The sequence below is a fragment of the Hippocampus bargibanti genome, linkage group LG18, assembly GCF_051943395.1.
Source record: "Hippocampus bargibanti isolate YZ-2025 linkage group LG18, ASM5194339v1, whole genome shotgun sequence".
In the NCBI taxonomy this organism is placed as follows: Eukaryota; Metazoa; Chordata; class Actinopteri; order Syngnathiformes; family Syngnathidae; genus Hippocampus; species Hippocampus bargibanti.
The window spans coordinates 13,089,550-13,117,508 of record NC_142751.1 but is presented as its reverse complement, the minus strand read 5'-3'; the positions used below and the strand labels follow the sequence as shown (position 1 = coordinate 13,117,508).

The 27,959-nt window shown below is 41.0% G+C and overlaps 1 protein-coding gene and 1 long non-coding RNA gene across 2 annotated transcripts in view; one reads left to right on the top strand and one right to left on the bottom strand.

Moving 5' to 3' along the window:
• Positions 1-27,959, bottom strand: part of loxhd1a (lipoxygenase homology PLAT domains 1a) — a 34,447-nt gene that overhangs the window by 1,539 nt on the left and 4,949 nt on the right. The window contains exons 3-41 of the mRNA XM_089021051.1: positions 27,360-27,440; positions 27,061-27,245; positions 25,528-25,626; positions 25,315-25,463; positions 24,350-24,473; positions 23,200-23,450; positions 21,581-21,716; positions 21,348-21,508; positions 21,180-21,266; positions 20,182-20,317; positions 19,011-19,165; positions 18,774-18,934; positions 15,785-15,861; positions 14,528-14,724; positions 13,085-13,277; positions 11,951-12,111; positions 10,769-11,102; positions 9,878-10,029; positions 9,614-9,747; positions 8,768-8,922; positions 8,600-8,704; positions 8,145-8,273; positions 7,904-8,071; positions 6,978-7,159; positions 6,798-6,914; positions 6,569-6,731; positions 6,122-6,276; positions 5,836-6,045; positions 5,509-5,626; positions 5,238-5,446; positions 4,155-4,340; positions 3,955-4,082; positions 3,399-3,516; positions 3,142-3,319; positions 2,546-2,731; positions 2,293-2,463; positions 1,348-1,486; positions 1,120-1,275; positions 1-46 (exon numbers count right to left, since the gene is read on the bottom strand). The exon at positions 1-46 is cut by the window's left edge and continues 1,539 nt beyond it. Of these exons, the coding sequence (XP_088877177.1) occupies positions 1-46; positions 1,120-1,275; positions 1,348-1,486; positions 2,293-2,463; positions 2,546-2,731; positions 3,142-3,319; positions 3,399-3,516; positions 3,955-4,082; positions 4,155-4,340; positions 5,238-5,446; positions 5,509-5,626; positions 5,836-6,045; positions 6,122-6,276; positions 6,569-6,731; positions 6,798-6,914; positions 6,978-7,159; positions 7,904-8,071; positions 8,145-8,273; positions 8,600-8,704; positions 8,768-8,922; positions 9,614-9,747; positions 9,878-10,029; positions 10,769-11,102; positions 11,951-12,111; positions 13,085-13,277; positions 14,528-14,724; positions 15,785-15,861; positions 18,774-18,934; positions 19,011-19,165; positions 20,182-20,317; positions 21,180-21,266; positions 21,348-21,508; positions 21,581-21,716; positions 23,200-23,450; positions 24,350-24,473; positions 25,315-25,463; positions 25,528-25,626; positions 27,061-27,245; positions 27,360-27,440 (5,992 nt within the window). The remainder of the gene's footprint in view (positions 47-1,119; positions 1,276-1,347; positions 1,487-2,292; positions 2,464-2,545; positions 2,732-3,141; positions 3,320-3,398; positions 3,517-3,954; positions 4,083-4,154; positions 4,341-5,237; positions 5,447-5,508; positions 5,627-5,835; positions 6,046-6,121; positions 6,277-6,568; positions 6,732-6,797; positions 6,915-6,977; positions 7,160-7,903; positions 8,072-8,144; positions 8,274-8,599; positions 8,705-8,767; positions 8,923-9,613; positions 9,748-9,877; positions 10,030-10,768; positions 11,103-11,950; positions 12,112-13,084; positions 13,278-14,527; positions 14,725-15,784; positions 15,862-18,773; positions 18,935-19,010; positions 19,166-20,181; positions 20,318-21,179; positions 21,267-21,347; positions 21,509-21,580; positions 21,717-23,199; positions 23,451-24,349; positions 24,474-25,314; positions 25,464-25,527; positions 25,627-27,060; positions 27,246-27,359; positions 27,441-27,959) is intronic.
• LOC148884721 (uncharacterized) lies at positions 18,876-21,632 on the top strand. Its single transcript, XR_016118333.1, has 3 exons — positions 18,876-19,006; positions 21,433-21,523; positions 21,603-21,632. It is a non-coding gene; the product is annotated as an uncharacterized LOC148884721 (long non-coding RNA).

The following is a 27,959-nucleotide window of genomic DNA, read 5'->3' as shown; positions in this document are numbered from 1 at the left end:
TCTCTTCGCTGATAGTGGGACCGAAGCGTCACAGTGGAAGATGTACCTGACAGTGTAGAGAAAGGCTCGAAATGTGTTTTTTTTTTTTTGCGGGACTGACCGTTGTGGGTCTTTGTAAGCTCTCAGTCGTACAGGAGTGGTCCATCGATGAGAAGGTTGCTTCAGGTGTCATCTTCAAAGAAGTCTTTGAAGGTGTTGCACGTTTCGCTTCTTATCCGAGAGGCTTCATCAGCGAACTAACATTTTTGCTGGTAGTTTTGGCTCTGCTGTATAGGGTCTACGAGTCGCCTGATTGCCCCATTTGATCTGGTATCACCTCATCAGCATAACTAAGCCTATGTTGCCTAAGATGTCGGTTGTAGGAACGATCCAAATTGAACCTCACCCCACCATGGTGATTTAGTGAAGGGTTTTGCTGTTTTATGACAATAGTTTCTTTTACTCCCCTTTCAAACCATCGATTTTCTTTCGCTAAGATTTTATCCTCATTGTCGTCAAATGAGTGGTTGCTAGCTTTTAGGGGCATATGTACTGCAGATTGAGGCCCATTTGTATTATCCCTGTGATGTTGATAGTCTTTTTTTGAGAATTTGTTTCGTCTCCCCAATTGAAAATTGTAAAGAGCAATACATTGCTAGCTAGCTAATAGATAGCTACTTATAATCATAATAATGATAATAATAAAAATAATACATTGTATTTATAACCGCCTTTCAAAACTCTCAAGAACATATCTAATAGAGAGCTCGCTACATAGCTAGCCAGTTAGATAGCTATATCGCTAATAGATAGCTAGATAGCTAATAAATGACTCTCTGTGTCTTTGTGTTGTCATGTTATTTAGTTTTTTTGTTTTTATTTCAAGATGGCGGCGCGAGAGTGGCTGCCTTTCCAGCAGCTCCTGAATTTAGTTTTTCCTACTTCTTTCTTTCCTTTCCTCTTCCTTTCATAACATTGCTGCTGTGAAATGTAACTTTCTCCACTGCGAGACGAATAAAGGTACATCCAACACAATCCAATCCAATTGGGGAGACATAACAAATGTTCACCTTCAAAGATGACGGCTAAAGAAACCTTCTCATCGATGACCGCTGTGAGCTTTTCAAAGGTGGTCCTTACTTGTTGCCGAGTTCTTTTTCAGTGACCACCACCTCCACCACATGCCAGTGAAGCACCGTCTTGACTTTCTTCCCGTCCTTGGATGTGTGACCCACGCAGATGCTGACAATGTCGCCCAGGTACTTGCATGTAAACTCGAACTTGTCAACGTTTCCCCTAAAAAAACGAGAACTTATTAACTATTGTCTTTTTCTGGTCCCCGAAAGAATCTCTCATTCAAGTACGTACCGCGTAAAGCGTCTTTTCTTGGACGAGTTCTCCATTAAGAACTCCTTGGAGCAACCTTTCCTTCCCTCCAATACCATCCAAACGTTTTCTTTGGTTTCACCGTCTGCCTCGTCTCCGGTGGTGACACAAATTTCGTACCCTTTGGCGAGAAGATACGAAAGGTAAATCTCAACACATGAAGTGGTGTATTTTTTTTTAGCTGTCTGTCTGTCTATCTATACCTAGCTATCGAGCTATCTAGCTATCTAACTATATAGCGAGCTATCTAGCTATCTAGCTCGTTGTCTGTCTATACCTAGCGATCGAACTATCTATATAGCGAGCGATCTAGGTATCTAGCTATCTAGCTGTCTAGCTCTCTAGCTGTCTGGGTGTCTAGCTGTCCATACCTAGCTATCGAGCTATCTATCTATCTATCTGGCTATATTGTGAGCTATCTAGGTATCTAGCTATTTAGCTAGTTGTCTAGCTCTCTAGATGTCTAGGTGTCTAGCTGTCTTTCTGTCTGTCTATACATAGCTATCGAGCAATCTAGCTAGCTAGCTATCTAATTATATAACAAGCTATCTAGGTATCTAACTAGCTAGTTGTATAGCTGTCTAGGTGTCTAGCTGTCTGTTTGTCTGTCTGTCTGTCTATACCTAGCTATCAAGCTATCTATCTATATAGCGAGCTATCTAGGTGTCTAGCTGGCTGTCTTTCTTTCTGTCTGTGTCTATCTCTCCATACCTAGCAATCGAGCTATCTAGCTATCTATCTGCGAGCTATCTAGGTATCTAGCCATCTCGCTATTTAGCTAGGTGTCTAGCTGTCTGTCTAGCCATCTATCTAGCTATCCATCTGGCTATCTATCTAATTATCGATCTAGCTAGCTAGCTAGCTATCTATCCATCTAGCTAGATATCTAGCTATGTGTTTGTTTATTTGTTTGTTTTTTTGGTTTACTCGTTTTCTCGTCAAGGTCCAAGTGTTGATTGTCAGCGCATGCCAGCTCCCTCATGATCTGTCCATCGCCGTCGTTTTTAGCGAGCCAGCGATCGCAAGGAAAGCGAAAGGTCTTATCCATCAGCTCGTCTTTGACGTCGATGCAATCCAAATGCCATCCTGGTGCCAGACCTGCACGTGATGGGATCGAGAAGGCCACAGGTGAAAAATAATAATTATAAAATTGGAGATGTCAATTGAAGATGTTTTTCACCTGTATTATCATGCCACACTCTGATTTTGGAGAGGTCACCCAGGCTCAGGATGTCTGGAAAACGGAAGGTGTCCACCTGCTTACGCTCAAACTTGTTAGACTTGTTGCACTCTTTCAACGCCAAGGTCCCCGTGTCTCCATTCTCGCCGAAAATGATGATCCAAACATTGGCGTCGGTACCGGCCCCTGAAAAGGAAAAGACAGAGACTCCTCAATAGGAGAACAAAGAAACGTTCAAATCAAAGAATGGCGTGTATGATGATGATCCCAGAGGAGGACCGGCCACTCCATTTCATCAAACCATCAACGACCATCACAAATAAAACAACTTTATTATACTGTACAGTTTATTTCTTCAATTATAATACAATATCACCTTTATTATACATAAAATAAGGTATATTTTGTGTAGTTTTAAGGCTTAGAAAATTAGAAATTAGAAAATTATGTTTTATGGGGACCTGGGAACGGATTATTCTCATTTTAATGGTTTCCTGTGGGAAATTAATTTTTGGGATACACACTTTTTGCCTTACACACTCTATCTGGGAACCAATTAAGTTCGTAAGCCAAGGTATCACTGTACTAAGACGCACCTGCGACGTCACCGGTTTTGACTTGTATCACGTAGGTTGTGAGCTCCACCATGGTCTCATCATCCATAACGGCCGCCATCTCGCAGATCATGGTCCTTTTGGGTCCACGAGTCCTGGATAGCCACTCCTCGTAGGTGAAGGTGGATACTTCCCCGGTGGTCAATTCGCAAAGGGTCACCTGGAGAAATCATTCATCATGATCTAATCATGCCCTGATTCCCGAAGTCTCCTAGCGAACGAACTCGTTTTTGACCTACCGTATCGAGGAACCAATCAGGTCTGCTGCCTGAGCCGTCGATGCGTAGCCTCATTTTCCTGAGCGGGGCGATATCATCGATCTCCATGTTGAAGGTGTCTTCTTGACCTCGCTCGAATCTGAAAATTGATGTATGAAACTCGATTCTGAGGTGGAACTCAGACTCTGTATTTGAGAAGAACTTCCTAGACTTGTCAAAGTACATATTCGACTGTGGACCTGTTACAGGGTGCATGACCTTCAGGAACAAAATGTGTCGATAGGGTTTTGATTTCTTATGTTTGTCTGTGTAAGCTCTTAGTCGTACAGCAGTGGTCCATCGATGAAAAGGTTTCTTCACCAGTCATCTGTACTTCTTTAACGGTGACCCTGAGAGCAGGGACCAATCATAGCAGAGTCCGGCAGCGCAACGTCTGGACAATAGGGACATATATATCGGGCCGAAACTACCAGTAAGACTTTAGTTTGCTGACGAAACATCTTGGATAAGAAGAGAAACGTCCGACACTTTCAAAGAAGTACAGATGACGGCTGAGAACCTTGTTCCGAGGTCTTACCTGTCCTCGTTCTTCTGTAGCAACATTTCCTCAGTACTACCATTGGCACCGAACACCGTCATAAAGATACCCGTATCTGTTCCTGCATTTTGGACGTCGCCCGTTACCACGGTGACCTCATAAATAACCTACGAGAGGTCAAAGACCATAATTGAGTTGGAGAGATGCATCTTGTGTGGAAATCAGAACTCGTTACGCACTTTCTGGGAGATGGAAACGGCTTCTGCATCCAGCACGTTGAAAACTCTGGCGGTCAGGCCGTCTCCGCGATCTTTGGCTAGCCAGCATTCACATGCAAAAATGTATTTGACACCTTTTGTTGGCACGGCAACGGAGAGCTCATCTACCAGCCAGCAGCTCTCGGGGGTGGCACCGTCATGGCCGAGCTGCCGGAAGGGTCGGACAGAGTACAGTCACTTAAGAGTCGAAGTTGACGTTTGTGGCTTGGGTACAGTGATATCTTGGCTTACGAACTTAATTGGTCCCCAGAGAGAGTGTGTAAGGCGAAAAGTGTGTATCCCAAAAAACAATTTCCCATAGGAAACCATTAAAATGAGAATAATCCGTTCCCACGTTCCCATAAAACATAATTTTCTACTTTCTAATTTTCTAAGCCTTAAAACTACACAAAACATACATTATTTTATGTATAATAAATGTGTTATGGTATTATAATTAAAGAAATAAACTGTACTGTATAATAAAGTCGTTTTATTTACCTTTGTGATGGTCGATGGCTTGATGGAATGGAGTGGTCGGTTTCATCAGCATTAAACACTTGATGAGGAACGTAGCCTTCTTCTTTCACCATCTTGAGGAATGATCCCTTTCAGGTGCTTTCTCTGCGATAATTTTACCTTGTTCCTCATCAATTATGTTCTGTTTAACTGGGTTGATAGCTTTTTGCATCAAGTGTACAGATGGCTTGTGGACCCTGATTGATGGGATATTGGTCTGCCTGTCTCTTTAATATTTAAACCACCCCCCACTCTGCTGCGTTCTTGACCAATCACATGGCTTTAACCGAAGACTGGGGGCGGGGAATAGAGGACAAAAACAGTCGGCTGCCATTTTGTTGTTAGAAGAACGGGCTCATTTGCAAACAACACATCACTCATTGAGGCAGCTCCGTGTATGAAAAAAAGTTTGTATGCCAAGGTAAAGTTCGTATGCCAAGGTAAAATGTTCATAAATGTAACGTTCGTAAACCAAAAAGTCAAGGGGTTCATAAACCGAGGTATCACTGTATTAGGATTTCAGTTAGTGATTGGGTGGACGCTCACCTCAACTTTTTTGATCTCCCCCACGTCTGCGCCGTGGCATTCAAAGCTCTCCAGAGATCCGGCCCGGAAACCTTTCCTCCCATCCGGCGGATCCAGCCACAGTCGATCCGTGCGGCCGTGATTGCCACCGATGATAATCACGTAGGCCCTGCTGGTGGTCCCGGCGTCTCGTTCCAGACCGGTGCACAATGTGACGTGGTATGGAATGACTGCATAGGAACGTTCATCTTAAAAACCGTTGGCAGTTGGCGAGAAGACAGATCTTCCTTACCCGGAAGTTGATCTTCCTCCTCTTCCTTCTTTTTACTCTTTTTGTTCATGTTGTTGTCAACGTTCTTCAAGGTTGACCTCTCCTTGGCATTCAGACTCTCCCGGATGCCCTCATAGCCCTGGAAGAACGGAACAGTCCAACCATACCACGCAGGAAAACGGCATTGAAATGAAACCCTAACCAGATGAATCTAAGTGTACTTAGACCCGAGCCTAGTGGGACGCAAACGGAGATGATCTTGGTTCCATAATCGAAACCTCCATGACCACAATTTGAGGACAGTAACGATTTAATGAGGATTTGGACTTTAAAGTGAAACGGTCTTACCTTAATGTAGAAAACTCTTTGGATGCGGCGGTCTTCCTTCTTCCTGGAGAGCCATCGCTCACACAGGAACAGGAAGACCTCCTCCGTGTCTTCATCCAGAACTTCCACCTGATCCAGGTACCAGTCAGCGCTCATCATGCTGTTATCGTGACGTATCTTGATCTTGAACACCTGACCCAGGTCTACAGCCTCTACGGTGAACGTGTCCACCTGCGCCGAAAACCAATTGCTTACCCCGTTGTTGAATTTCAGCGATTGTGATTGGTCGTTCTCGGCTTTTCCTTACAGATCCTCGCTCAAATTTGTTGCTGTTGTTCTCCGACTTGCTTAGCTTGCGCTCACCCGTGTCACCCAAGTCGCCGTAGATGGTGAGGAACACCTTGGCGTCCGTCCCCGCCCCGTACACGTCGCCGGTCATCACGGACACTTTGTACGTGTGTGCTGCGGTTGAATGCAAAAGGAGACATGATGGCGGTTACTTAACTCATTCACTGCCATTCTTGAATTTATTGACTGCGGGGATTGTGTTGACATGGGGGGGGGGGAACCATTAGTGTTAGCATTGAGCTAAATTTAGCATGAAGGTTTCTTGGCCAAATAATAGACATCTGTGTGAATTTTTATTTCTTTTTAACTCACTCCCACCTTAACCACCTCAGGGATGAGTGCACATCATCTGGCAGTGAATGAGTTAATCATCCCCAAAAATGACATTGTAACGTGTTTGTCGTACTTTCCAGGGCGTCCTCCACCTCCACCTCGTTGATTTTCAGGCTGCCGTCTCGCGACAGCTTCTCGGTGATGATGTCAGAGGGCACCAGCTCCCTCACCGTCTCACCGTCGTCCTCCGACTTGGCGAGCCAACGCTCACACGGGAAGACGACCGTCTCCGAGCCCTGAAATGCAAATGACACACTCAGCCCGGACCCCTGGAGGGCGACTTATTCATCATTCTGCTGCACCTTTCCCTTTCTGAGCAGACGTCGGATCTCCACTCGGTCCAGGTGCCAACCCGGGTTGACCCCACGGTTGTCGTGACCGATGCGGAGCTTCTCGATGACCTCGCCGACGTCCTCCAGCTTCAGCGAGAAGGTGAGAGAAGCATTTATTGTGATGTAAACAGACTACCGGTTTCCTTATACCTCGACAATGAACGTATCCTCGGCTCCCCTCTCGAAGTACATAATCCTCTCCCTCTTGTTGACGCATAGTCGCTTCTGCTGCGTGCACACGGCATCTCTTCCGTAAAGGACCACAAAGACGTCCGCGTCGGTGCCCGCTCCGAAAATGTCACTCGTGGAGATTTTGATCTCGTAAGGGACAACTTAAGAAAAAACATGTCAGGGGATGAACGTCAAGATTTTGCGGCGGTAGGTAGAGTATCAAAGTATAAATTTTGGACTTTCGGTTAGTTAGAGTATCAATGTCCAAATGTTGGACTTTCGCCTGATGGAGGATCAACGTCCGAATTTTGGACTTTCAGCTAGGTAGAGTATCAATGTCCAAGTTTTTGACTTTCGCCATATAGAGGATCAACGTCCAAATTTTGGACTTTCAGCTAGGTAGAGTATCAACGTCCAAATTTTGTTTTTTTGGCTAGGTAGAGTATCAACGTCCAAATTTTGGACTGTTGGCTAAATGTTGGACTTTTGCCTGATAGAGTATCAACGTCCAAATTTTGGACTTTCGGCTAGGTAGAGTATCAATGTCCAAATTTTGGACTTTTAGCTCGGTAGAGTAATAACGTCCACATTTTGGAATTTCGGCTAGGTAGAGTAATCACGTCCACATTTTGGACTTTCGGCTAGGTAGAGTATCAATGTCCAAATTTTGGACTTTCGGCTACGTACAGTGCCAATGTTCAAATTTTGGACTTTTGGCTAGGTAGAGTAATCACGTCCACATTTTGGACTTTCGGCTAGTTAGAGTAATAACGTCCACATTTTGGACTTTCGCCTGATAGAGGATCAACGTCCAAATTTTGGACACTCAGCTAGGTAGAGTATCAAAGTCCAAATTTTGGACTTTTGGCTAGATTTTGAAGCCGAAAGGACAAGAAGAGTCATACATGGTGTGTAAAGTTCCGTTTGGAGAGGATTGGGAAAAAGATCCCTGGAGATGGCGCCGTCGTCCTCGCCTTTATCCAACCAGCGTCCGCACGGGAAGCGAAGTTTCTGCCCCAGTGAAGGAGCGTCAATCTCCACCCAGTCTAGGAACCAGCCCGCCGAGCCGCCCCCTGGAACCAAAACCGACCGTCAATTCCCACCCTAAGATCTTTTTTTCCGTTATTTTACATAGTCTGTCCGTACCGCGGTTGTCGTGTCCGATGCGTATCTTCTTAAGCGGCCCAATATCCACCGCCTCCACGGTGAACTCGTCAATCATCCCCCGTTCAAATTTGTTCTTGTGCGTCTTGGAGGCCTTCAGGTTAATGATTCCTGGCGTTTCACAGATACCGCAAGTTCAGTAGAAATGAAGTAGCGATGGGGGTCACTCTTAGGACCTTCAACTGCTTGGAAATGGCTGCAAGTGACTTTCCTGACTTGTTCAAGCCAATGATTGGCTTTTTCAGATTCAGTCATTTTAAGGCTTAGAAAATTAGAAAGTAGAGAGGACCTGGGAACGGATTATTCTCATTTTAATGGTTTCCTATGGGAAATATTTTTTTGGGATACACACTTTTCGCCTTACACACTCTGTCTGGGAACCAATTAAATTGGTGATACTTCCAAGGTATCACTGTAACTGGAATCAAGTGGCCAACCTGTGTCATCCTTGTTCCCGTACAACGTCATAAAAACGTTAGCATCCGTCCCGGCGTATTTCTTCTCCCCGGTTTTTATCCTCACAGCGTACGTGGTGGACATGGCTGTGGTGACAAATGCAATTTGTCAATGTCAAATATTGATTTCCGAATGATTGGTGGACTCGCCTTTCTGCTCCAGGCCCAGAGTGGCCTCAGAATCTTCGTCGTCATCATCATCGTCGCCTTTCTTCATGAAGGCTTCATCGACCGGGACCAACTCCCTGGCTAGCTGCCCGTCGTCCTCGTCCACCGCCAACCATCGTTTGCATGGGAAGAAGTACCTACAACATAACAAAGTGCATCTGCCAGGTTCTTTTCAATTGATTCGTTTGTTATAAAAAGCACACAACCGCATATTCAGGTAACATCCAACTTACGACCAGTTCGACTTACGACCACACGTACTTACGACCACGACCTCCAGACCCTATTTAAAAAAAAAATATTCTACGCCTGGCACCGCAACGCGCTAGCAAGCCAGCAAAATGTATGACAATTTTGGCCAGCCAGCCAGCCAGCATCTCACTCTTGTACAGCAATCGACTGTGTGATGCCACCAGAGGGGGGAGTTTGCCAGTTATTTTTAGCCTCCGAGTCTCTGTTCAACATTTTGAATGGATTTCGACTTACGATCATTTATTTAATTACAAATACAGTAAAGTCTCGTTATATCGATATTGGATATATCGATAGTCCCGGTTATATCGATACTATTTCTATGCACGCACGGAGAAAATTACATGCAAACAGGGTCGGATATATGGATAGTCCCGGTTATATCGATATTTTTTCGGACTCCCTTGAATATCGATATAACAAGACTTTACTGTATATCTCAAGAGAAAATAATGTAAAAATAACAATTTTTTCTAAGAAAAAAAGTTTTAAAGAATTGTATAACTATTTTTTTTTCCAATATTTATTTTTGTGACAGCAACTACAAAGCAGGATTTCTTGTGATCTCTGGCTTACGTGGTGTCGTCCTTATCGTCCACTATCTCCACCCTGTCCAGGAACCAACCCGCCCCAGCCTGGCTGTTGTCATGTCGGATCCTCAGTTTCTTCAACGTCCCAAGGTCCACGGCTGTCAGGCTGAACGTGTCCTCCTTTGCATCTCACACACACACACACGGTTGGATTTTAGCTCAGTCTTCTCCCCGTGCCTACGTGGGTTTTCTCCGGGTACTCCGGTTTCCTCCCACATTCCAAAAACAATGTTAGCAAAGTTGAGTTTACCTGTCCTCGCTCAAATTTATTGAAGTTGTTGGACTTCCTTAAGCGGCGTTCGCCCGTGTCGCCGGTTTCGCCGTAGACGTTGATGTAAACTTTGGCATCGGTGCCGGCCCCCCACGGATTGCCCGTGAACACGTGCACTTCGTAGGTGTTAACTGCGGCGAACCAAAGCATTTAATAATAATAATAATAATACATTTCATTTATAGGCGCCTTTCAAAACTCTCAAGATCCCTTGACAGTCACAGAATAAGTTTTTTTGTGAGTGAACAGCGGCAGCCACACCCGCCAGCGTTCACACAACCCAGAAGTAACTGAAATAGAGAGAAAGCTTGCTAGCTAATAGATAGCTAATAGATAGTTAATAGCTAGCTAATATATAGATAATATAGAGCCAATGGATAGATAATGGCGAGTTAATAGATAGCGAATAAATGGCCAATAGCTAGCAAAAAGCTAGCCAATAGCTCTCCAGTAGATAACCAATGGATAGCTAATGGCGAGCTAATAGATAGCTAATCGCCAGCAAATAGCAAATCACCAGCGAATAGCTAGCCATTAGCTGGCCAATAGCTAGCCAATAGATAGCCAATGGATAGCTAATAGATAGCTAATGGCAGATAATTGATCGCTAATCGCCAGCAAATCACTAGCAAATAAATAGCGAATAGCCAGCTAATAGCTAGCCATTTGCTATCCAATAGCTATCCAACAGATGGCTAATAGATAACTAATAGATAGCTAATGGCTAGCTAATCGCTTGCTAATGGCTAGTGAATCGCTAGCCAATGGCTTGTCAATACCCAGACAATAGCGAGCCAATAGAGAGCCAATATATAGCTAATAGATAGCGAGAGCTAGTTAATCCGTGGCTTCGTAAATCTGTTCATTTACCCTCGAGGTCTTCTATGTCGTCAGGGAGGAGCTCCATCACGATTTCCCTGTCCTCCTCATCTCTGGCCAACCAGCGGTTGCAAGGGAAACTGAATGTCTCCACCACCTCCTGCAACTCCTCCACCATCTCCACCTCCTCTTCTTCATCTTTCTTCTTCTTCTTCTTATTCTTTTTCTTATCCTTCCTGCCGTCCTCCCGCTTCACTTCCACCTTCACCAGGTGAAGCGTCAGGCGCTTGATGTCCACCGACTCTACGAACCAGCCGTCGCAGATGCCCCTGCCGTCGTGGTAGAGCCGCAGCTTGTAGATCTTGCCCACGTCCTGAGCTTCGAGCTGGCAAACATGAAGGTGAGCAATTGATTCATATCATTGGATTGCCAAAAGAAGTGGACAAGTTACGAAATATATATCTTTAACTCATTCAATGCCAGACAATGTGCAAAAATGTGCCAGGGTTTTTGTCATTTTCACTCAAATTGCAGGACCCACAGAATATTAAATTGGAGGACTAAATAAAATGTTTTTGTCATACATTAAATGTCGGGGTGGAATGATGAAAAACTATTTATCTATATATTTATTTGTGTATTTAAAATGACCTTGAGAGTTTTGAAAGGTGCTTAGAAATGAAATGGATTATTATTATGATTATATATGACCATTTTATATTTGGTGGTGTGTGTTCCTTCCGGGTTGAGTGAATGCTGGCGGGTCTGGCTGCCGCTGCTCACCAACAGAAAAGCTTAACCTGTGACTGTAAAGAGTCCTTGAGAGTTTTGAAAGGCACTCATAAATGAAATTTATTGTTATTCAATACAGTGTTAGAAACTTTAGACTGTCTTCTTTCATCAGAAAAAAAAGTTAATTAATAAGTTATATGGGTCTGGAGTTATATGAGCTTGAAATGGGGGCCACTATACAAAATACAATACAATCCATACATATTGGTTTATATAGCACTTTAACAACAGCTGAAGCTCCAACAAAGTACTAACATGAAAAAAGTGAGCCAAAAAAAAACACTGCCAGAGGCCATGGCCAGCGCTTTATCGGCACCCACGAAAATACAAAACCCGAAAAAATTCAGGAATGGCGCTCTACGTGATATTTTCAATTCCCAAATAAATTTGTGAATGGCAGTGAATGAGTTAAAGGTCATGAACGAACTTTGACATACTGACCTTGAAGATCTCGGTGGTCCCACGTTCAAAGTTATTGGAACGACTCTTTAAGGGAAGAACTTCCGTTTTGCCTTCGTCGCCGTAAATCTGACAGAAGACGTTAGCGTTGGTTCCGCTTGCGCGCACATCCCCCGTGACCACGCTCACCTCGTAGTTGATCACTGCCGGGAATTTAATGCATGTTGTTAATGTTTTCAGAACTTAGGCCGGAACATCCTACTACTACCAATATCTATCTATCTAGCCATCTATTAGCTAGCTAGCTCGCTTTCTATCGATTTGAGTTACTTCCGGGTTGAGTATGAGCTATCCAGCTGGCTATCTATTAGCTTAATCACTATCTACCTGACTATCTATTTGCTCAATGGCTATATATCTGTAGAGCTAGCCATCTATTGGCTAGCTAGCTCGCTTTCTACCGATTTGAGTTACTTCCGGGTTGTGTATGAGCTATCCAGCTGGCTATCTATTAGCTTAATCACTATCTACCTGACTATCTATTTGCTCAATGGCTATATATCTGTAGAGCTAGCCATCTATTAGCTAGCTAGCTCGCTTTCTATCGATTTGAGTTACTTCCGGGTTGAGTATGAGCTATCCAGCTGGCTATCTATTAGCTTAATCACTATCTACCTGACTATTTGCTCAATGGCTATATATCTGTAGAGCTAGCCATCTATTGGCTAGCTAGCTCGCTTTCTATCGATTTGAGTTACTTCCGGGTTGAGCGAACGCTGGATTGAATGTTTATGTCGTCCTAACTAGCTGGCTGGCTAGCTACCTAGGTAGCTAACTGGCTGGCAATTTATGAGCTATCTAGCTGGCTATCTATTAGCTTAATAGCTATCTATCTAGCTAGCTATCTTGCCATCTATTAACTAGCTAATTAACTATTCTCTATTAACTAGCTAGCTCGCTTTCTATCGATTTGAGTTACTTCCGGGTTTGAGTGAACGCTGTTGCGTGCTCACCCAAAGAAAAACTTATCCTGTGACTGTCAAGTGACCTTGAGAGTTTTGGAAGGCGCTTATAAATTAAATTTATTATTATTATTATTATTATCATTATTATTATTATTATTATTATTATTATTATTATTATTATTATTATTATTATTATTATGTCATTATTTACATTTCTCTATGTCCAGAATCTCGCTGGGATAGATCTCCACCTCTACTTTGCCATCAGCCTCGTCTTTGCAGAGCCAGCGGTGACTGGGGAACATGTACTGCTTGCCCTGAACCGGCACCAAGATCTGAACACTGTCCAGAAACCATCCGGCTCGCAGGCCTTCGTTGGTGTGGCCGATGAGGAGTCTGTTGATCTGCCAAGGCGTGCCAAAGATTTAGAGTCAAGGTTAGAATTACTGTATTTAGGATTTTGCATTTTTGTTTTTCAAAATCGGATTATTTTAACTCATTGACTGCCATACCTACATTTATTCGGGAATTGAAAAGCGCGACATAGAGTGCCATTCCCGAATTTGTTCGGGTTTTTGTTTTTCTTGCAGGGTGGTGGTGGGGGGGGGAATCAGACATCTCGTAATGCCCCCATTTCAAACTCAGATAACTCCAGATCCATATAATTTAGGAATTATAGAATATTAAGTTTTAGGACTCAAAAACAACACATTCAGGAATGGCGCTCATATTTTCAATTCCCGAATAAATTCCGCAATGGCAGTGAATGAGTTCATGATTTTTACGAGCGCCATTCCCGAATGTATTTAAGTTTTGTTTTTTTCTTGCGGGGTTTTTCGATAAAGCACTGGTCAGACCTCTGGCAATGTTTTTTCCCTTCCACAAAGGGGCAGCATTTGCCTTTTGTCCATGTTATCACTTTATTACAGCTTCAGCTGTTGTTAAAGCGCTATATAAACCAATATGTATGTATTGCATTGTATTTTGGACAGTGACCCTCATTTCAAACTCATATAACTCCAGACTCATATCATTTAGGAATTAACATTTTTTTCTGATTAAAGAAGAAGTCAAAGTTTTCTTACGTTGTATTGAATGTTTATGTAGTCCAAAAACTCAATATTCTGTGTCCTGCAATTTTAGTGAAAATGACAAAAACCCTGGCACTGGAGTGGACACGTTTTTGTAAATCGTCTAGCAGTGAAAGAGTTAATACATTTTTAGTACTTTATTATTTCCCTCTATATGCCAAGATTAAATAAAAAATTTGATTTATTATTAGTTTTAGTTTTGATAATAATGAGTCATAAAACCGTAAAAATTTGACTGCTATAATCATATATGACTGCTATAGTCAGATATGACCATATACAGGTAACTTACGACCAGTTTGACTTACGACCGCCCGTACTTACGACCACGACCTCCATTTAAAAAAAAAGTAAACGCCCTAGCAGACTGGCAACGTGTTCGTCAATTTTGACCAGCCAGCCAGCACTCTCACACAGCATCGACTTACGACCATTTTGTCGGAACGGAACTCGGTCGTAAGTCGGACCAGATATCATATTTTAATGTCTGTATTCTGTCTGTCATTACCTCGATTTGACCCTCCAACAACAATCTGAAAACAAGGTAACTTTTCTTCACGCACCTTTCCCATATCGAATGTTTCTATGGTGAAGATGTCAGTGCGTCCAGTCTCAAAATAATTCCTCAGGTCGTTATCCGAAACCGCCAGGGTTATCTTGCCAGTGTCGCCCCGTTCGCCGTAAAGTTTGACAAACACCCGAGAGTCTGAGCTGGCCCCGTTTACGCTGCCTGTCTTGATGGCAATGTGGTAGCTAACATCTGTAAGGAGACATGAAGGAAGGAGTATGAATTGTGACCAAACCAGGAATAAATAATATTTATAAAAATATTTATAATCACAAATTCCAAATATAAGTAGAATCTGAATTGATCGCACAAAAATAGAATAAAAATAAACCGGTTACAACTAATGTAACACAACCCAGGTCACTATTGGCTTCTCCCCAATCATGCAAAGCTTGTCTCTTCGTGAAGATGTATCACTTCAACACACTTTTGAACTATGTGACGATTGAGGGTTGTTCAGAAACAGCACAAAAGTAATAAATGAGGATTTCGACAAATACCAATTTCCCAAAAGTAGGGATAATAGCACAAATAGGTAATACAGACGCTCCCCAACTTACAAACGAGATCTGCCACGAACAGTCGTTCATAAGGTGAATTTGTTCATAAGTTGCTTCAGCGCTACATATCTATTTGAGTTATTTCGGGTTGAGTGAATGCTGGCGCATGCGGGTGTCGCTGCGCACCCACAGAAAAACGTACCCTGTGATTGTAAAGTGACCGTGAGAGTTTTGAAAGGTGCTTATAAATGAAATGTATGATTATTATTATTATGACATTTTGTATGGAATGTATGTTGAAGGTTTGTATAAGTACAGGTAACATCCGACTTGCGACCGAGTTCCCTTCCGACAAAACGGTTGTAAGTCAAAATGGTCGTAAGTCGAAATCCATTCAAAATGTTGTCGAACACGTTGCAGGCCTGTTAGCGCGTTGCAGTGCCAGGGGTAGAATCAACATTTTAAAAATGGAGGTTGTGGTCGTAAGTACGGGTGGTCGTAAGTCAAGCTGATCGTAAGTCGGATGTTACCTGTATATAGAGATATTGGTTTGTCCTGAAGAAAAAAAAAACATTTAATAAAATATATGCTATATAAAGATATGTACATGTACAACTGGAGAGAATACAACACATGTTACTACAAAAATGTTCATAACTACCGTTGTTCGTAACTCGAATGTTCGTAAGTAGGGAAGCATCTGTATGTCGTAAATACTGAACCGCAAATATGTCTGGGATTACTGTACCCACTAAAAAGACGCAGGCCTTCTCCAGCTGGAACCAACTCACGGACGATCTGTCCGTCGTCTTCGTTGCGGTCCAACCACCTGATTGGAGACACATCATTTGGGGGGGCGGGGCAAGGAGTAGTCACTCCTACAAATTCATCTCTTAAAGGACAACCGACGCCTGTGTCCATAATTTGTAAAATCACTTCAAATGACTTCTACTGAGCGTATTTTACAAAGATTCCACCACCAAAGACTCTCGCTGAATATTCAGGAAGTCTTGTTTTTGATTTGATGACGATGCCTGACGTGACGTCACGTATGGAACGCCCCCTGACCGAGAAAGTGACAAGTGACGATAGAGCTTGGGCGCCATCGTCTGCATTTTCTGGGACACTACATTGGAGTCCAGGTGCCTCAAAATGAGACGGAAGGACTTCTTTAATCGATTACAAACATTTATGCTTTCCTCTTCAGAACTATTTGAATCATATTCATAACTGGATGAGTTATTTGAGTATTTTAGATGCTATAAAACGTTTTTCTGATGTCGGTTAGGAAACAAAAAAATGGTGTCGGTTGTCCTTTAAATGATCAATACCAATGACAGAAACAAGATGGGACACTTTCCAGACGTAACGCGGCACTGAAGCATGGCCGCTGGGCTCCTGTTACTGAAAGAGACAGCTGCCTGACCGCCATACATTTAGCCCCCTAATTTGGAAAGCGAAACCCATCCCTCAAGCGTCTAATGACTTAAGAGCTGTCTAACCCGCGCAGACCCAATTTACTGTTCTTATCTGGTCTTTTAGATCTTTTGTTTGGAAATGCTGGATGTCAAGGGCTTCGGTGCGTTCAGTGAACCAGAGAATTAGTAGTAATGACATGTCACTAATACCTACTTGGACCTTACAGTTTGCACCACAATCATACTGGGGCTTTTTAACTCATTCACTGCTAGAGGATATACAAAAAGGTGTCCACTTCAGTGCCCGAGTTTTTGTCATTTTCACTCAAATTGAAGGAGCCACAGAATATTGGGTTTTAGGACTACATAATCATTCAATGCAGTGTAAGAAACCTTGGACTTTATTTTATCGGAAAAAAATAATAATTCATAAGTTATATGGGTCTGGAGTTATCTAAGCTTGAAATGGTGGCGGCTGTATAAAATACAATGCAATACATAAATATTGTTTTATATAGCGCTTGAACAACAGCTGAAGCTGGAACAAAGCGCTAACATGGAAAAAGGGAAATGCTGCCCCTTGTGGAAAAGAAAAAAAAACACATTGCCAGAGGTCATGGCCAGTGCTTTATCGCCACACAAGCGTGAAAAAACAAAACCCGAACAAATTCGGGAATGGCGCTCTACGTCATATTTTCGATTCCCGAATAAATTCGGGAATAGCAGTGAATGAGTTAAAAATGGAGGCATATTTGTTGTATGTAATCCTATTACAGTATTATTCTTTAAATGCTTAAGATAATAATAATAATAATAATAATAATAATAATAATAATAATAATAATAATAATAATAATAATAATAAATACATTTCATTTATAAGCGCCTTTCAAAACTCTCAAGGTCACTTTACAGTCACAGGATCAGTTTTTTAGCGGGTGAGCAGAAGTAACTCAAATAGATAGAAAGCTAGCTAGCTAACAGATAGCTAATAGATAGCCAGCTAACTAACAGTTAGCTAACTAGCTAGATAGCCATATAGATACAATTGCACCTTGATGTATCCGCTTTCCATGTTTCTCAATTTATTATATTATAAAAAAAACAATTTCCCCATTGAAATATAAACCACACCCAAAAAAGACATAATTTAATAATAATAATATTAATAATAATAATATAATAATAATAATAATAATAATAATGAAACATACTACCAACACCACCATTACTACTACAAATACAAATAATAGTATCAATAATAGTATCAATAATATTATTAATATTAATAATATTATTACCAGTATTAATAATAATAATAGTAATAATAATAATTAATAATACATGCTATTTATACAATGTAATTAATTAATTAATGTGCAAAGCCTAGAAAGTGGAGTTCACAAAGAAAAAAAGTTGCAGTTCTGTTTGTGACCAACAGGTGGCATTGTCGGGCTCCATCTGCAGTGGCACACCTGTTGGTCATTTCGTCATTAGGCTTAGAAAAGGAGTTACTGCCTGCTCATTGTTTGCTTGTTCCATCCTGTCATGTTTCGGTTAGCTTCACTCATAGTTTTTATTTGATACTTTGGCTTGTTTTTATTGTTATGACTTTGTTTTACATTTTGTTTTCTGTGAGAGCTGGCTATCTATTAGTTATTTATTGGCTAGCTAATCTCGCTATCTAGCTAGCTATCTAGCTGGCTACCTTGCCACATATCTATTTGATATCTGTTTGTTAACTAGCTATCTAGCTGGCTACCTAACGAGCTATCAATATGCTATCTATTAGCTATCTAGCTAGCTAGCTATTTGTTATCCATTAGCCAGCTAACTAACTTTCTCTCTGAGTTATTCCAGGCTATCTAGCTGGCTATCAATTTGCTATCAGCTATCTGGCTAGCTCTCCATCTGGCTATCCATTAATTAATTAATTAATGGCGAGCTAATCTTGCTATCTAGCTGGCTACCTTGCTACATATCTATTTGCTAACTGACTATCTAGCTGGTTACCTAACTAGCTATCTATTTGCTATCCGGAAGTAGACGCCGAAACATGTCAGGTATTTGAACACCTGTCTGTAACGTTGTCTGCAAAATAAGAATCTGTTTTAAATTAAATTATTTGCTATCTATTTGCTATTTATTAGCTATCTATCTAGCTAGATATTTGTCATCCATAAGCCAGCTAACAAATTTTCTATCTGAGTTATACCAGGCTATCTAGCAGTCTATCTATGTTAATTAATGGCTATCTAACTGGCTATCTAGCTGGCTACCTATCTATATGCTATCTATGCTACCAAAAAAAGAATCTCCTTGCCTGTAACATGGGAACTCAATGGCGACTGACTCCGGCTGGCATTCTTCCCTCACCGTGACCTTATCAAGAAACCAACCACAGCCTCCGCCTCGGCCATCGTGTCCGACTCGTACCCGGTGGACGCGGCCCAGGGACGCGGCTTCGATGAGAAACTCGTCGTGCTGAAGGGAAATACAGACAAATTAAAAGAAAGAAAGACAAAGTCAAGTGGATGTCACGAGCCGTGGCCAGACGTACGTTGCCCTTTTCGAATTTGTTGACGTTGTTTTTGCTCATGATCATGAGTCTCTCTCCGGTGTCGCCCTTGTCACCGATGACGTTGAGGAAGACGCTAGCATCGGTGCCGCCGCTGCTGATGTTACCCGTGCAAATGGTGATGCGATACTTTGTCACTAATAATAATAATAATACATACAATAATAATAATACATTTCAAAATTCTAAAGGTCACTCAGCCACAAAACCAAAAACCAACAGTTTCATTAGATTAGATTAGATTAGATTAGATTAGATGAGCCTTTATCTGTCTCACAGTGGAGAAATTTACATTTCACAGCAGCAAAAACAAAATACAGGAGCTGCTGTAAAGGCAGCCACTCGCAGCACCATCTTGAAGTAAAAAAAAAGAAATAATAATAATAATAATACATTTAATTTCTAAGCGCCTTTCAAAACTCTCAAGGACACTATACAGTCACAGGATTTTTTTGTGCGGGTGAGCAGCGGCAGCCATTCGCGCCAGCGTTCACTGTACCCGGAAGTAACACAGCAGCAAGGTTATGAAAGGAAAGAAAGAAGTAGAAAAGCAAAATACAGGAGCTGCTGGAAAGGCAGCAAATAACAATTCATGTGACACAACATAAATGACAGACAGTCTTTTCAAAGACAGTTCATGATTAACTCATTCACTGCCAGACGATGTTCAAAAATGTGTCCACTCCAGTGCCAGGGTTTTTGTCATTGTCACTCAAATTCCAGAACTCGCAGAATATTGACTTTTAGGACGATATTCAATGCAGCGTAAGAAACCATAGACTCTTCTCTCATCAGAAAAAAAAGAGTTAATTCCTAAACTATATGGGTCTGGAGTTATATGAGCTTAAAATGGGGGCAGCTGTACAAAATACAATATATTACATCCGTATTTGTTGATCTAGTTTTTTAAGAACAGCTGAGGCTGGAACAAAGCGCTAACATGGAAAAAAGGGAAATGCTACCCCCTTGCGGAATGGAAAAAAAAAACATTGTCAGAGGCAACGGCCAGCACTTTATCGGCACCCAAAGACAAAACAAAACCCGAACAAAATCGGGAATGGTGTTCTACGACATATTTTGAATCCCCGAATTAATTCATGAATGGCAGTGAATGAGTTAAAAGAGAAAAAAAATGTATGAATGTATTTCGTACATGGTAGCGGCTCCCTGCAAAGGGCTCCGTTCGCCGGCAGCTCTCTTACAATCTCGTTGTCGTCTTCATTGACGTCGAGCCAACGGCCGCATTCGAACTTGTATTTCTCCATTGTCAGGGTTTTCAGTAAAGTAATCTGCAAAAGGTCACAGGCCACAAAAAAATCAGGTTTTGACTTTAAAGGACAACCGACACCATTTTTTTTGTTTCCTAACTGACATCAGAAAAACGTTTTATAGCATCTAAAATACTCAAAAAACGCCGGCTGATATTTTTAGTCAAATGCAAAACAACAATAAAAATGACTTGGTGTCCCAAAACTGCCACAAAATGAGCTCGGAACTGGGGAGATTCAGAAAGTCCCGCCCCCTTGTTCATGATGTCACGCTAGGATACTGCTTCACAAACTGCTTTGCTCCAGAATCAAAACAATGGCTTAAGAGAGTTCAGATTCGGAGAAGATGCTTTCTTGTTACTCATCCAGTTATGAATATGATTCAAATAGTTCTGAAGAGGAAAGCATCAATGTTTGCAATCGATTAAAGAAGTGCTTCCGGATCATTTTGAGGCATCTGGACTCCGATGTAGCGTCCCGGAAAATGCACAAGATGGCGCCCAAGTTCCGTTGGAAATGGGCTGATTTGTCTGCTGGGAATTTGTGTCAAATAGTCGTCTTGGTGCAACACACAACGATTCACCATCGCATTATTTAACAAAGTACCCAAAATGCATTGTGTCTCGCTTTCTCGGCCAGGGGCGTTCCTTCAGTGACGTCACGTCAGGAATCGACAGCAACTCGAAAACAAGACTTCCTGAATATTCAGAGCGAGTCTAAAACGTAAAATATAGCTATATGCGGTGGAATCTTTGTAAAATGTGCTCAGTAGAAGTCATTTCAAGTGATTTTATAAATTATGGACACAACTTGTCCGGAGGTGTCGGTTGTTCTTTAAGGCATCAAAAAAAAAAAAAAAAAAAAAAAACTGAAAAGCTCTCACCCTCCCTAAGTGCCAACCGGCAAACGGATGCCTCTTCTCGTGCCAGATACGCAGTTTTAGGAGTCGTCCAATGTCAGGTAGTTCAATCTGAAAGGAAAAAAAAAAAGACGACAATCCTCAGACAAAATATGACAAATGTTTCTGTGAACAAAACAATCGGAGTATTACCATGAATTTATCAAGACGACCCTGTTCAAAACTATCCGAGTTATTTTCCAACTTGATCTCATCCGATTTTCCGTTCTCGCCGTAGATCTGCAGAAATACCTGCGCGTCTGTACCAGCGCCTTTCAGGTCCGAAGTCCAAATCCACAAGGACCACGGATACTCTGTCGCATAAACCGGTAAGGAAATGAACTTTACGAATTGAGTCTGTATAAGCCTCATGCATGGATTCTCACTCTTCTGCTTCCTCTGACGAAGAGAAACCATCTCGTAGAGCTCTCTTTCGACAAGTCCGTCGCTCTCGTCCTCGTCCAGCCACATCCCGCAGGGAAATGTCTGCTCCAAACCGGTGAATGAACAGTAGATGACCACCTACATGAGAAATGGACATTTGGTCAAAGAGGTGAGTCGTGTATGGCGCAGATTGACAGCTCCTTTTTTTTTTTAGTTATCCCATCTTCAAATCCCATCTTAAAAGCCACCTATTTAAAATTGCATTTTCTGTGTAGCTCTTTATCTTGTTTTTATTTATAATTGTATTTTATTTATTGTATTCTATTCTGTGATTGTATTTTATTTATTATAGAACCTATGCTTGTCTGCGACTGTAAAGTGTACTTGAGAGCTTTGAAAGGCGCTTGAAATATAATTTATTATCATCATTATTATTATTATTATCATTATTATTAAGGTAATCAACGATTGGTTTTTATCAAATAAAAATTTCGTAACATTCCATTTTAAATAAAAATTAAACATTATGGCATTACATATATTAATTTATTTGTATTTAATAATATATTATTACATACATTAATTTATTAGGAATAATGATGTAAATATATTAATATTTGTATTTTTATTTGGTAAAATAATTGAAGTACCGATAAATAATACGTGAAAAAATAGAGGATTTATTGAATTAATTTTATAAATAAAAATAATACATTGAAATAAACATTCATATTTTTTTAAACTAATAATTATTTTATTTACCGGTAACGTACAGAATAAAAGTTTGAATATATTTGTTTCAAATAATTACATTTTAATTTTTTATCTTAAATTTAAAATGGATGCATTAAATAATTTGAATTTTTGTATCTTGAAAATAATGATATAAATATATATATATATATATATATATATATATATATATATATATATATATATATATATATATCACGTACATTTATTGATTTTGTGAAATAATCGATTTAAATAATACTTGAAATAAGAGAATGTATTGATTTAATTTTTAAATAAAAATAAAACAGTGAAAAAATATTCCATTTAATTATTGTATAAAATTAAAAAATGAAAATATTTGTTTAAAAAACCCATTTAAGTTTTTTAAATTAAATCTCAAAATTAAGGCATTAAATAATTAGAATTTCTGTTTATTGGAAATAATGCAAATGTATAAATATTTTTATTTTTAGTTATTTGGTGAAATACTTGCTGCAAATAATACTTAAAAATAGATAATTTATTCAATTAATTTTATAAATAAAAATAATACATTGAAATAAAGATTTATAGTTATTAAAAAAAAAATAATTATTCCATTTAATTATTGTATAAATCAAACAATTTAACATATTTTTTAAAATGTTTTTCATGGATGTTTGGTCTTTTCAATGTATCGACTTAGATAATTTGGACATGCAAAGTAAGTATTTCACTCTTATTTATGAGAGCCTTTCACTAGTATGTGTGAGAGAATGTTTTCTGGGTATTCGAGTACGTGTGAGCATTTTGGTCATGTATGCGAGCAAAAAAACGTTCAAACTCTTTTTGGCGCATTTGTGAGTAAATTCTCATTCAACCGTGCTTAGTGAAAAACCCCTCGTACCTTCTCGCAGTACCATCCGGCGCCCACGGCCCCGTTGTCGTGCCCGATGGTGACCCTGCTGAGGGGGCTGATCAGCTCGCAAATCTCCACATTGAAAATGTCGATAAGGCCGCGCTCGAAAGCGCCGCCCTCCAGAAAGATTTTGCCGCTGTTCTTTAAACCCTTGGAGCCGTGCATGACCATGTGAATTTTGGAGTTGGTACCCGCGCCGCGTACGTCTCCCGTCATCACTTGAACGTTGTAGACGATTCCTGATGGCGAGAAATGTGTTGAGATATATATTCAATCTACTTTTACACTCAGGAAGTGTGTGTGTGTGTGTGTGTGTGTGATAGATAGAAAGCTAGCTAGCAAATAGATAGCTAATAGACAGCTAGCTAGGTAGCCGTAAAAACTAATAACTAATAATAGCAAGCTCGGTAGCTAGCGAGCCAGCCAGATAACTAATAGATAGCAAATAGATAGTCAGCTAAGTAGCTAGCTAGATAGCCAGTAAATAGCTAATATATAGACAGCTAGCCAGGTAGCCATGCAACCAATCGATACCCTGCTCGATAGCTAGCGAGCCAGCCAGATAGCAAATGGATAGTCAGCTAAGTAGCTAGCTAGATAGCCAGTAGATAGCTAATAGATAGACAGCAATCTAGGTAGCCGTATAACTAATAGATAGCCAGCTCGATAGCTAGCGAGCCAGTTAGATAGCAAATGGATAGCCAGCTAAGTAGCTAGCTATATAGCCAGTAGATAGCTAATAGAAGCCAGGTAGCCGCATAACTAATCGATAGCCAGCTAGATAGCTAGTGAGCCAGCCAGATAGCTAATAGATAGCGAATGAAAAGCCAGCTAGGTAGCTAGCTAGATAGCCAGTAGATAGCTAATAGATAGACAGCAAACCAGGTAGCCGCATAACTAATCGATAGCCAGCTAGATAGCTAGCGAGCCAGACAGATAGCTAATAGATAGCAAATGAATAGCCAGCTAGGCAGCTAGCTAGATAGCCAGTAGATAGCTAATAGATAGACAGCAAACCAGGTAGCCGCATAACTAATCGATAGCCAGCTAGATAGCTAGTGAGCCAGACAGATAGCTAATAGATAGCAAATAGATAGCCGGCTAGGTAGCTAGCTAGATTTTTCTGGGGAACGCTCACCCATGGGCTGCTGTGAGCCAACTAGCACGTCTCTCTGGATTTTGCCATCATCTTCATCCATAGCGAACCAGCGGTTGACGGGGAACTCGTATATTTCCTTATTGCCGATGTCATCGATAGCGACCTGAACAGACATATTGGAACGAATGGCAAATATGACTTTTAAGACAATATGCCGCTTTGAGATGAGCAAAACTGCGCGGATTGTGTTGACATGGGGTGGACCATTAGTGTTAGCATTGAGCTAAATTTAGCATGAAGGTTTCTTGGCCAAATAATAGACGTCTGTGTGAATTGTATTCATTTTTAACTCATTCACTGCCATTCCCGAATTTATTCTGGAAATGAAAAGTGTAATGTGGAGCGCCTTACCCGAATTTGTATAAAGCGCTGGTCAGACCTCTGGCAATGTTTTTCCCTTGTTTATCGTTCAAAATATTTTAAAAACAAACTCATATTATATTTCATCACTGAAATGAATGGAATGAGCCTATGATCTGGTCCAAAATAACAAGTTTATTTGTGATGGGCCATATAAAATACTGTGGCAGGCCACATCCAGCCCACGGGTTATAGGTTTGACACCATGCTGTAGAATATTGTGCTTAGCTCATTCGCTGCCATTCTATTCGGGAATTGAAAAGCATGACATGGAGCGCCATTCCTGAATTTGTTCTGGTTTTGTTTTTTCTTGTGAGGAGGTGCCGATAAAGCACTGGTCAGACCTCTGGCGATGTTTTTCCCTTCCACGAAGGGGCAGCATTTGCCTTTTGTCTATATTAGCGCTTTGTTCCAGCTTCAGCTGTTGTTAAAGCGCTATATAAATCAAGATGTACGTATTGTATTGTATTTTGTGCAGTCACCCACATTTCAAGCTCAGATAACCACATTACTTAGGAATGAACTTTTTTTTAATGAAAGAAGAACGTCTAAGCTTTCTTATATAGAATAGCAGTACCACCTGCCTTGTTTAGCAACCATCCAGCTGATGAACCTCTGTTGTTGTGGCCGATGGTGATCTTCCTTAGCCTGCCCAGATTTGGGGCTTCAATGGTGAACTTGTCCTCGGAGCCACGTTCAAAGTTATCCTTATCGCTATCTAGCCGCCGCTCACCTTCAATTAAAAAGTTGAGAGAGAACATACTGTAAATTTGAGAGTTTAGCCAACATTTCCTTACCTGTGTCACCGTGCTCTCCAAAGATATTGAGGAAGACGTCAGCGTCGGTTCCACTTCCCTTCATGTCGGCAGTGAACACGCTCACTGTGTATTTATTTACTGCAATGATAAATAATACGCATTTTAGTACACAAAATCCACTTATAGGTAGTCATGAAAACTATTTTTTTCCCCTCAATTCATCATTGCTCAGCAGTGTAGTACACTAATGTCAAATTTGATAGTATTCAGGCAAAAAAATGCCAGACGTCCTGCTGGAGAAGCTAATTTTAGGTTAGTTTAGCTAATCGTAAGCTAATTTTAGGTTAGTTTAGCTAATCGTATGTCTTCTCCAACTTTCTTAATCATCAAGAGAACAATACGAAGTCAGAAGTTTGCTTACTCGCCGCCATGAAGGCGATGAACACTGATTAAGAGTGACTTTGCAACTTGATTAGTCGTACAAGTAACCAGAGAAAGTTAGTTGCTAGCTTAATAGACGTTAACGTGCGCTTAGCTAGCTCTGTGAACCTTTTTCAGACTGTGTGTCAAGTTCAACTATGAGAGAAACTTAAAAGTCAAAAGTAATTCATAGTTTTGCTATTCAAGGTGCTTTGATGAGTTGCTAAAATGCTAATGTTGATGCTAAATGCTAATTTACACTCGCAAACTGCAATGTGAAGCCACTTATTTCCTTCATGTGGCTAATTTCAACTGGCTGAAAATGGGGTGTTCTGGACCAAATAACGCTCAGGTTTTGATTGATATTTTGAAAGGACAACCGACGCCTCTGGACAAGTTGTGTCCATAATTTGTAAAATCACTTGAAATGACTTCTACTGAGCGTATTTTACAAAGATTCCACTGCATATAGCTATATTTTACGTTTTAAGACTCGCGTTGAATATTCAGGAAGTCTTGTTTTCGAGTTGGTGACGATACTAGTTGACATACATTCCCAGCAGACAAATCAGCCCATTTCCAACGGAGCTTGTGCGCCATCTTGTGCATTTTCTGGGACGCTACATTGGAGTCCTGACAGCTCGAATTGATACGGAAGGACTTCTTTAATCGATTTCAAACATGTATACTTTCCTCTTCAGAACTATTTGAATCATATTCATAACTGGATGAGCAACAAGAAAGCATCTTCTCCGAATCTGAAGCCATTGTTTTGATTCTAGCGCAAGGCAGGACATCCTTTCGTGACGTCACGAACAAGGGAGTGGGACCTTCTGAAACTGGCCACTTCCGGGTTCATTTTGGGGCAGTTTTGGGACACTTTAAGTCATTTTTATTGGTGTTTTGCATTTGACTAAAGATATCAGATTGCATTTTTTTCTGTATTTTAGATGCTATAAAACGTTTTTCTGATGTCAGGACACAAAAAAGGTGCCGGTTGTCCTTTAAAGAGTTCATTTAATAGGGTTTGTGTATTTTGAACTGTTGTTTTAGTTTGCAACGCAGCTACGTACAACCACGTCTACAGAAATCCAAAATAAAACGCTTCGCATGCGATTACCAAAATATAAATTGTGCGTATATTAGGCTCACGTTTGGGTACGTCCATCTGGTTGAGGCTACCCAACAGATCCCTGACAAAAAGGTTGTCGCCTTCCTCGCGGCTCAGCCAGTTGTTGCAGGCAAAGTAGAAACGCAGGTGAGGCCGGCTCATGTCGGTCACCACCACCCTGTCCAAAAACCAACTGGCATTCATGCCCGTGTTGTCGTGCTCGATCCTGCACAGTGAAGTCGAGAGTTAAGTTAATTTTCATTTATTTATTTTTAGTGCAAAGAAAAAAAATGTATTTGAAAATCTATATTTTGGTTGCTTGGTTGAACTTATGCTTTACCTTAGCTTCTTGAGGGCCCCCACATTGTGCGTTTTGATGCGGAAAACATCCGTTTTATTCTTTTCAAAGGCAGTGCGGCTTCTGTAAAGAAGGATTGTTAGCATAGTGGCTAACACAACGTAACAACAAAACTACCCGTTAAATGAGATCTGCGGGTGTGATTCCAGAAAGCAAAATCCAATGCAAACTTTAGAATTCATGCAATTTTCCAGTTCCCATGAATTTCCAAAGAGTTGCACAACATAGCGACCATATTGTGTTGTTAGCCACACAATACAGCCGTGACGTGATATAAGTAGCGGTATAGATCTGGAAGTAAGGTGAAACTGCCGGTATGCGCCCGCCAGGGATGCCAATCAATGTCCGACATTTGATCGTCTGCGACTGCGGGTGCTGTGGGGTGGGGGTGAATTCAAATTGACATGGAGGTCTTCTTCCATTCGCTTCGAAATGGGGAAGAAGACCTGCCATGTCACATAGTTCCGCCTTACTCCAAATATCGGATAGAAGAGAGGATCCAAAAGTACAAGCCAACACCAGGAATGGAATTTTCAACCTTTAAAGTACCTTTTTTCGGTGCTGAAAAGACCAGGAGGGAAT